Raw genomic sequence first — 11,447 nt, 5'->3', positions numbered from 1 at the left:
CGGGGCTGAAAAAACGTCGGCGTCTAAACGTCGTGTTCTAAATCAAACGTATGTCGTACGACTAAGCTTAGAAAAATAAAGGAAAAACACGACGGTATTCCCCTAACTGCAAACTCAGCATTAAGGACGTACTGTCCTCTACGATTTCAAGAGTCCTTGAGTTTAGGAGAGCGAATGAGAAACGAAGTGAACCAACCGCCGAATCGATGTTCTAATTAAATTAGGAGAAACGGCGAATAATGTAACCTATCACAGGTGAGACAAAAGGCGATCGATGCGAAACTGAATCGGTTTCGTCAAGCTGTTCTTAAAAAAAAATATCGAGAATAAAATAAAATTGATATAAATAAAAAAAATGGCTCAAATGCAGTAAAATCAATACAGAATTCCGGTAATTTATAAATTGATAAAACAACTTATTTGAAAAATGAGACATTCCTTTATAGCATATTTAAACAGATATTTTTTCAACGTAAATTTATGATAAATTATGTGTTGTAATTTATATTTTAATCTTTATTTAAAAAATTGATTACACGAATAATTTGTAATCTTTAAAATAAATAAAAAATAATTATATTATCCATTTTCCTAAATATAAATGAAAAAAAAATCAAATACAAATCACCTTAAATAATAATTTAAATACAAATTAATTAAACAATACATTAAAAATTAAATTTTATAAAAAAAATTTTTAAGAAATTATTAATAAGAAGTTTTATAAAATTATTAATTAATAATTGTATATTTAGAATAATAAATTATAATAATTACAATAATATTAAATTATTTCTAAAATAATGAAATAAAAAATAAAAATATACTTAAAATAAAGTATATCAAAATGTAATATATATTTTTATTTTAAAAGATTTGTATTGTTTCAAAAATTTACATAATTTCTAATTTATTATTTGACTAATTTTTATTTTAAATATTAAAATATAAGCTATTTTAATCTAAATTAATAACAAATTTTTTACGGATCAACTAAATTAAAAATTAATAAATCTAATACATATCGAAAATCATAAATTTAACATTATACAAAATATTTTAAAATATAAAATTAATAATTAATTGTAAGTTAAAGATTTGCTCTGTAAAATTAAGATTTTTATTTTTATAAATTTTAATCTATATAATTATTATATAATATTTCCTCCGTGTGATACAGTCACTATAAAAAAGTTAGTTTGATGTAAGATAATGTTTACGATTTTGAGATCAAATTATATTCTACAGAGCAAATCTTTATTTTACTTCACCAATTAATTATTAATTTTATAATTTAAAAGGCTAAAAGAGCTTTGCGAGATCAAATTCATGAATCTTAAAATGTATTAGATTTATTAACTTTTAATGTAGCTGATCCATCCAGTTCCTTCTTAATTATTTAATTTAATTTTCTTTTCTTGTAGAAGAAATATAGCTTTTTAAATTGCTGCAATTATGACTCTACTTTAGATCGAACCGATCCAAACTCGAGTGCTGTCGCACTTCATAAGATAAGAAGTAGAATAAAGTCGTTATCGCACATCGAGATGGTAATAATCGGAGTAAGTCCTGCGTCTACGAACGACGTGCAAAAGAGGAGTCGCGCCTATTCCCAGTGCGGCCATAGGGGATTCCCTTGGCGTTTTCGCCCCGCGTCGTCCCGCGCTGCTTCAGCCGCCCTCCTGGGTATCTCGGGGGCGTGTGCGCACGCGTGGAAAATTGTGTCTGATAACGGCGGGCGTCTCGACGTCGTTTTAGTATCGGCCGTAACGCCGTAACGTCGTGACGTCCGGATACGGTCTCTTTTCTCTAAGATATTTATCCGTCTCTGAAGAAAATTGTTAAAACACAAAATCAAAAGATGAGATACCCATTTGTTGTAGTAAACGGTCATCCTAGACGTCCGAGATCGGTGTCGCTTTGTGTTACTCTAATTCTCGTTCGGTCACGATCAGAAGTATAGCGGATTTCGTGAGGAAAAAGGTACGATTGCGTCGCTTCGACGATAATCAAAATTGTTTTCAACACAAATTTTTTTTTCATAATTTTTGCAATTAAAAAAAACAGCTCCCGTTTTTACAACCGAGCAAAAATCAACGATGTTTATAAAATATAAGGAAATGCCAGTATTTCTATGAGATAATACCGATTACTCTGAGTAAAGACACAAATAAAAAAAATTCTAAAAACTATAACTTATATTAACCGTAAATAGAAGTAACTGTAAGTGTATTTCAAAAGCACAAGTAATTAAATTTTTATATAACAAAGCAACAACACACACACACATTCTATTTTCTCTTAAATCTCTTAAATTTGTCCCTATAATCGTAGTTATTTTAAAAATATAAATATTATTCGACGCAGCATCTTGTATTGCATCAAAATGGAGAGAAAAAGCTTTACTAAATTTTCACAAAGATCAATCGCGGTCGCTTTTTAGTGAGCTTCAAAGTGTCATGTTTTTTGTTAAACAAAAGAAATAATTATTAGACATAAATTATATCGATTATAATTTTGACATTATTTTACTTGACAAAAGGACATATGTAAGGAACGTGGTGCGTTTTCACAAAATCTTCGTCGAGTGCAGTTTCGAGTCACAGTGACTATGATATCGGAGTGATTTTTGCTAACTGAACAACGAACGTTACCATCATGCAGATCCCCGGATGGCAATTTGTGACTTTGCTATTGTGCTCATTGTTGATAAGGATATCAGTGGCCGCAGGTATGTACAAAAATTTGCAGTATAATTAACATTTTACACTTTTATGCATTCTACGACATAAATATCATTTCTCCGCAATATATTGAAGTCTATACCTGTGAAAGTATCATACGTCATAACACAAAAAGATTTTAATGTTATGTTTATAAAATAAAGAAACCGATAATTTTCTTTATTCTTGCTATAAATATTTTCATTGATTATTTGTTGTAATTTTAGAACATATATTTCTTGTTTCATCTATTATTTCAATCAAACAACGGAAAATAAAATCACAATTTATATATTCAGTATGCAATTTATGAGAACATCAGAAACGCGCTCGCAATTTATGGTTTAATATCGTAACCAATAAATTGAAATAAAACAGAAGTGTTTTAACTGTTGACCGTCGCGTAGATATCATTGAAATATTTCTTATAATATAACGCGCGGCAAAGAATATATAATTTTTAAAACGATATTAAATTATATTAAAACAATAATAAATGACAAGTACGATCGATCTTTACGCTACGGCATTCTAACCGAATCATTTAAGAAGAGCCAGATCCATGATTAATTAATTAACTCCTGCCATTGTATGCTAAATTGTCATGTCAAAAGTCCCATTTGCAATTTTTGAAACACCGTCGTGCAACATTTCTTGACTGTTAGATTAAACGATTGACGCATCGAAAATAATAAGCAGACACGCTGTATCGAATTTCGTTAGATATAACGAAGCCATTAAGCGTTAATTACGGATATATCGAAATTCTCCGCGATAAACTTTTTATGGAAACCATCCAATCGATTTCTCGTCGATATAATGCGAATACAATTTTGCCTGACAAAAATATATTTTAGCATAAATCTAAGTTTATTCAACCATATCACGATCTCTCGAAGAGTAATACTGACGAAAATCAAAATTTTGTAAAGTTAATGGCAATTATATATATTACACGAATGGATGACTCTAGATTCTAGATGACAGCCAAGTTGACTTAAGATCACCCTACATGAGACCAATCCCTAATTGGTAGAGTGCGGGAATTGAGAGAGGGTGGCTATGGAATTAACCTTTGCACTAGAAACGTAATTCTTCGTGTGGCAGATGCGCCGCGTTTTCCTAATGCATCGATTATGTTCATCCAATTATTTCCGGCTCACATTGCCGGTAAATGTCGGTAGTACAAGCAAAAGGATCCATTTTGCAATTAATTTTGTGGTGTAATGTTGTAAAACATATCTTTTAACTATGTAATTTTAACTATGTAATAATTTTATAACATAGTATGGTTATATAACATTATTATATCATATTATATCAAGTCATAATTATAACACTATAATGTTTCGACGCGTATAATGTCATAATAATAATAATCTTATAATTACAACGCATAAGTTACAAGATTATAATATTGCACTGACGTTTCCAGCGATGTACGAATAAGGCTCGTATTTACTTGCACGCTTAATAAGTCGGCGTTAAATTGTCTTTTCGCACAACACCGAGAGAACATATCTCCCGGTCTAATTCAATTCTTATTCCGTATGCTTTACGGAATATATGTGATTCCCGGGAAGCATATACGTCACACAAGACAATACGAGTTTTGTTAATGCGGTAGATGGTAGGTGTTGCAAACGTCACAAGTTACAGACAGGCCCCGTCCGTCGGTCTTTGCTCGACTTCTCACACACGCCTACGGGACTATCGATTTCGTGCACGGGGAACATAATCGCACGAGTGCGAAAAAGGGTCTCGGGCAAGGGTGCATTGATGGAGGATGGCGATAACGCGTTCGCGGAACACAGCTCCAGGTACATTAGCGCAGGGTCGTTTCGTCCTTCGAATACTACAAATCGCGTCAGAGTACAATGTTCAGAGTTTAAAGCATCGTCCAAGATTTTGCAAAAATTACTAAGCCGATAAAAAACAATTAAATTCACAATGGATAAAGTTAAACAGTTATTTTGAATTATTTAAAATTTGTTAATCAATTAAAAAATGTTTATAAATATGTATATAAATTCTAAAAAAACACGACAAAATAAATAACTTCTATATTTTTATTATTGTTATTGACACAATAATATAGCTCAACACAATAAGTTCAAGGCTAAAAACGAGTGTTTCAACAGCAGAAAGTAAACATTAGCAAATAATAATAACCTAGCGAAACAAAAAAAAAAAATAATGTAAGAACACGCGATTATTCTTATGTACATATGTTCGACTATTTTCTCATTGTTTTCAGGTATAATTTTTTAATTATGTAATATTTAACAGTTACTGAGAATGGAACTAACAAAAGAACCGAAACATCTAATTAGATGCATTTCTAAGAAGATTATTTTTGTCTTTATTTGCGCGCCATGTATCGCATTAGGTTATTATTTGCCAATGTTTACTTTTCAATATTTTCAATAATATTAATAAAATTATATTCAACTGTTTAACATAATAATTGTGAAAGCGAAATTGCACACGTTTTTTTTCTGTAATATAAATAATGTATGATGTTTTATATGAAACACATGATGCTTTAGATCGGTGATTACCGAGGGTCTGAGAGAATATTAAGGTAGATAGCTTATAATTTGCATCTCCGAACGATTTCGTAATAATGCCACTGACATTTGTGCTTGACCATGTAACGACGATCGCAATGTCGCGTGCCGACCGGCCCATGCACCCTTTCACGTGCACGACTTCGATGAACCGCGAGAATCGATACTGGCCTTTCGCATACGACCGTATTTTTCTGCCAACCGTTAGGGCCGATACGTCACACGTGACAAGATTGAATCGTATGACAGTTCTTGGTATAGCTTATCACGATTATAATCCCTGAAGAACGATCATTTTTCAAGAATAGTTTTGACGTAATCCGTAAGATAAATAGCATTACGAGAAATGAAAGCAAGGTTTTCAGGTTAAATATGATCGAATATTCTAACAAAGTTTATATAAACTTTTTTAATCTCAACAAATTATCAGGAAACAATTTGAAAAAAATACTTTCTAAAAGTATAGAGTCTAGATTGAAAAAAATAAAGATTAAATAGTTTTTATTATTTTTAATATTTCAAAATTATATTTTTTTTGTACGTATCAAAATATTTAAAATCTATTGCTTGTCAGAGTAAAGGAAGTTATAATCAATAGGATCAGGACCCCACTAATTGAGAAATTGACGTTATAATTTAACTATCAAAACAATTAAACACATCTCAGAATATTACCCGTTAAATTAATTGTAAAAAAAATCTCAACTGCATGAAATGGGGATAAAAGGAAACAATTTTTCTTTTGACCAAATTCAATTTCAAAGAGATAGGGAATTCGATGCTATTACACTGTCTACTATTGAGTACGATATCTTTCGATGTTTGGTATCGACGGTTTCCGCAAATACGGAATTTTACTTCTTTTCTTGCCGCTATCCCGACGCATTAACGCAGAGGGAGGATAACGGAGCGAGGGTAACGTGGCAAGGGTAGGTTCCACCCCACTCACTTTGCGACGCTGTGCAGAACTCTAGCATGGCAAGGCTGCGCCGAGTTTATTGCTCGCGTCACGCTACCGCGTTCGCCAGCCGGCCAGCCAACGAAATTCAGCATCGATTTCGCCGTAGAAGCCGCGTCCGCGTTCTTCATTGACATTGAATGCCATTCAATAACAAAACGCGACCTTGGCTGCGCTTCTGCAGCCACATCGAGGTCGGGAAAGCGATAATTCAACCATTTTGAGTGCACGACCTTTTGTTGTCGTATATCCTCATCCCGGATATACAAGAAAAATAATGAAAGTTTCTTACGCGTCAAAATTCTCGACGGATTAACGAGGTACCGTCATTTCAAGAAATTAATTATGAGATTGCCAAGGGCCATGCAAACGTGTAATTTAGCAGCGCGAACACACGCGATTGAAGTGCGCCAGACGACAGGAAGTTAAATGTGCAAAAGTTAATAAAGTTTTGCGAGATAAGGAAACAAATGTGCATTTATTAACAGATATGCAAAGTATGTATCGAGAACTGTCCTTTGTATTGTGCGAATTTGTAGAACTTACGACGTGCTACAAGAAGAAAAGTAAAATTTATAATGCTCGATCCGTAAATAATATGTAAAAAAGAAATATATAAATATGAAAATATGAAAAATTCTAACATATGATACAGAATCACGAAATACAAATACCGGATAAATATAAAGTTTTCGGCTAAAAAAAGATGGTCGCAGATTTGTTTAATCGTGATAAGTTATCACCGCGATGGGGATAACGCGTCTCGTGACGAGGGAATTATTAGCATTTCGCATCGTCTTTCGTGCAAAAATAGAAAACGGTATAATAATTTCGCGTGACATTCTTGACGATCTCGATTTCCGCGAATTCTTAAGTAAAACGACACGCGATATTCGAACCGAAACTAGGACGTTAGATCGCAACCACGGTCCATCGCACAATAGCGTTCACTGTCGACAGGGACCCTGAAAGAGACCCTTCATGATATTATCGATAAAACCCTGCGCGAAAGGACGATAAGTACAAGTCGTCGCGCGGAACCTTTTGAAGCGCGCACGACATTTATTACCTCGTCGCAATAATACTCTTTTATTTGCAAATCAAACTATAGAACATCGTACCACGGTTGAGCTGCTACCGATAATCGAAACTTTGCTACGTTGATGATGAAGCGTCGCGAATGAATGTTAATCCGACACCCACTCGCGTATCAGTATTTATGCGAGTAATTAATGATCGTTATTGCACGCGGCGCTAAGCGATTTTGTGGAAACAAAAAGAATACCATCGTGTCCCGAAAACAATAATAGAGTGAATTGCAAAATGTGGGGAAATATATTCGCAATTTTTTTCAAAAAGAGAACAATATCGGCAAAAATGTCAGCGAGACTTTCGTATTATAAATCGTAATATTCCACGAGATTATAATTTGTATTTATTACCAATTGATTTATCATTCGTTTATGATTCATGTATTATTGATACTTGTAATATAATTTATAACGATATATCTGAGCTAAAATGATAACCTCCTACTCTTAGTTTTTTCCATAATAATGCTTTTACTTGCTAAAATATATCAATACAGTGACAATTTTTTATGTTTATAAGATATTAATAACCCAAGATATTAACGATTGGACGAGTTATAAGAGCAATAACAAAAATTTTGCCGCGTTTGCCGTTGGCACGAGGCACGGCATTACACATTCGCGCGTCAAGTCATCGTATGAATAATAATGAGAATGACAAGACTCTTTATTAATGACGCGGCAGAGCACGCAAAATGTCTGGCGCGAGTCTTCTCACTGTAAAGTTATGTTGCCAGCAATACATTTTACGGCGGCATTACGGTTGCCAGGTACCAGAAATACAAAAGAAAATTTAATTATATGTATATAATAATTTCTAGTAGTATAATAAGTTTCATATATATACATATACATATATATATTAAACATTAATTAAATATATCGCAAGTAAAAATCGTATATATTCTTCACATATTCTTTTATTGTAACTTTGCATAATGTGTTACTGGTTTTATTGTACACTTATTTTATATAACATGTGTTTTAAAGAGAAAATTAATAGTAATCCTTTCTATTGTGTCCAAATTTCGAAATGTAAATTCTCTCGTGTAGTTTAGCAACATAACGCAATGGAAAATTAATTTATGTCAAAACTACAGGTCGAAATAGAAAATCAAACATCGCGTGCCGCAATGAAATCATTAATCAAAGACGGGTTCTAAAAGCAGCCCTCACCCCTTGTTGTAACCTAATCAAAAAGCACGTGTGCATTATGTACCAACGAATCGATATACTATAAGAAAATATATCACAATTGGTATGTGTGTGTGTGTGTGTGTGTGTGTGTGTGTGTGTGTGTGTGTGTGTGTGTGTGTGTGTGTGTGTAACTCGGAGTTCAAAATATTTCGAAAAATTCCAAAAAGCATATATGAAGAATAAAAACTTTAAGGAATAAAATAAAAGTGTGTTTGTATACTTCGATAATAATTGATTCAACATCGATTTCCATCAAGTAGAAATAATTGATAAAATGTTTCTTATATTAATTATTTAAAGTTATGAGAGAATAGGAACACTCCTACGTATCTCAATAATTATTAGTTGAAATGAAATTATCTAAAATAGTTTTATTTAATAACTTTCTTGCTTATTGGTTGTTTCACGAATTTTAAAATATCTCATACATATCTTTCAAGTATGTAGTTTATAAGAATAAAACACATAAAATTTAATTACATTATGCCATAAGCATAACGATATATGTATAACACATGCAATTAATGTTCGTATGTAATGAATGTTGGAAATATATAAAAAAATTATTTATGTCTATGATTATTTCGTGATTATCGATTAATGTCTCAATTAACCGTCAACTCGCAAGATATTAGGAGTTATATTCATCGTAAATGTTCGGCGGCGTTTGATGTACTATATATTGTTTACGTATGGTGATCTTCTTGTTAGTCTCGTGACAAGAGTCGAGCGAAAAGGTAGCGACGCTCCGTTTTTATCGTATTATTTCTCGGAACACGATTATCACTTGTGTTTTATAATATAAAGATATTAAGTTGTCATAAAATACGTATACTTCATTACAAATACAGAGTGAATTTGACTGCAAATTTTTTCCAATGCTAGATTATAACAACCGTGATTTTTGCGTTCTCTTTTATTGTAATATAAAATAAATGCATCGTTTGTGCGATTAAAGTTGAGAGTATGTAAAGTACGTACCATTATCGTATGTTTTGATCAATACATGCACGATCCTAATCATTATATAATCGTAATCGTGATGTAATGTTATATCATAAATATTAGTAGATGAAAATTTGAATTAAACATAAATCCATTAATAAAGTTAAATTTTATGTTTTATACTTATAAATTACTCGTGTGAAAAATATATATGAAATGTTCCAAAATTCATGCAACAACCTATTAAACAAGAAAGTTATCAGAAAATTAAGAAAAAGTATTTGAAATTTTTTTATTTCAAACAATAATTTTTAAATTTATAACTGACCAATCACAGACTATGCTTTTTGTTAGACATTCATTTGTGAATTGCATTAAAATAACTAATTAAAAAATAAGCAATAATAAATTTGGTACTAATATATCTCACAAGCAAATAATTCGGGAAACATTAACATATCAAATTGAAAAAATTGTTAATTGCATTAATAGAGTTTATTTTGTATCGATATGCGTGTGTTAAAGTGTTTCCAATTATTTCTTAACACGTTTCGCAAATAATAAATTTGAAATTAAAACAATAAATCAATCCATAATTATCCATACATCTGAATTTGATTTTTTATGCTGAGAATCAGATTAACAGAAGTAACATAAATAAAACAAGTAACATATAAATAACGTTTCTGTAAGAATAAGTTTTTTTTCGAAATTGCGCGCTATTTTCCCGTTTCATCTGTTCCCTATGAATTATTGCGTGACACTGTTCTCTTTCAGTGAACTAATGGCCAGCAAGACCAAAAAGATTCGAATCCTAGAAGAAAGCGCAAAGTATCGAGTATATATAAAATGTTCTAAATTGTTCCTTTTCTTTTCGTAACATTCGTTGTATCACAATGTGTCCTACTTACGCAAATAAATTGCCACAAAAAATATTGAGATACTGATGTTGATAGAGAGGCGCGATTATTCAACGATTACTTCACACATTATATATGTATATAATGCAAGAATTACATAGTAATTTAATTATCTGCTAAGTAAAAACTATAGTACAATTCCGTTGGGCGAGATGTGTATGTATGTGAAACATTTAATCACACAAATTAATAACTCCATCACGGAATGTTGAAACGTTAAAGAAACATTTGACAAATTAACTTTTGAGCAAAAGTAGGCTAGACTTATTCGTCTTGGACTTGTTACACAGTTTTCAAAAATATTCTTTATAAAATTACTTCTTATTATTTCAAAATGATATGTCAGATATTTCGGGTCATATTTTCTCCTTTCTAAAGAAATAAGGTCAATAAAGATTTAATCAAATAAATGCATTAAAAGATAGATTGCTAAAAAGGATTCATCATATTAAAATTAATGTAACGAGAAACAATAAAAAGTTATAAAAAAAAGAGCTTAAAGAAGATAGTATCATTTTAGATACAATAAAATCAAAACGCACTTTTTAATCCCTACATTTTTTTTAATTTCATAAATCCTATACATATATATATATATCTGCAAATTATAAAAATGTATTTTACTATTTGTTATGTATTTTACTACTGCATGTTTAAACAATAGGTCACAGTTTAATAAATCAATATTAATATAATACAAGTCGAAAAATAAATTAAATTTAAATGTTGGAAAAGAAATTTATGACTTGAGTAAATAATTATTTTACAAATATTATATTTTGCCACTACACATATGAACGTCTATATCGACCATATCTTGCATTCGTTTTACATATACATGTACATACATACATATTTTATACCATCAAGTATAGTAGAAAATAAAGCTCGAGCTATTGTTTCGAGCATGCAAGTGCCTGGCCTTAACCTCGACCGATTTGTCCCTTGCTTTTCCGCGTATTTCTAATCCTCCTTCATTAAATTCTCATCAAAAAAGTCTGGCACAGAATTATTATAATTATAATTTAGTAGTACTCCGAATC

General features: G+C 31.3%; 1 protein-coding gene across 2 annotated transcripts in view; it reads left to right on the top strand.

Annotated features, from left to right (window-relative positions):
• The first annotated feature begins 1,773 nt into the window (after positions 1-1,773).
• Positions 1,774-11,447, top strand: part of Ret (protein kinase receptor Ret oncogene) — a 57,785-nt gene continuing 48,111 nt past the window's right edge. For both annotated transcript variants that reach the window (XM_072909345.1, XM_072909346.1), the window contains exons 1-2: positions 1,774-1,983; positions 2,543-2,731. In XM_072909345.1, coding sequence (XP_072765446.1) covers positions 2,659-2,731 — 73 coding nt within the window. In that variant the 5' untranslated portion in view covers positions 1,774-1,983; positions 2,543-2,658. The remainder of the gene's footprint in view (positions 1,984-2,542; positions 2,732-11,447) is intronic.

Source organism: Anoplolepis gracilipes, chromosome 17, assembly GCF_047496725.1.
Source record: "Anoplolepis gracilipes chromosome 17, ASM4749672v1, whole genome shotgun sequence".
Taxonomy (NCBI): domain Eukaryota; kingdom Metazoa; phylum Arthropoda; class Insecta; order Hymenoptera; family Formicidae; genus Anoplolepis; species Anoplolepis gracilipes.
Note: the sequence above shows the minus strand (reverse complement) of the source record. Positions and strands in the feature narration are given on the sequence as shown.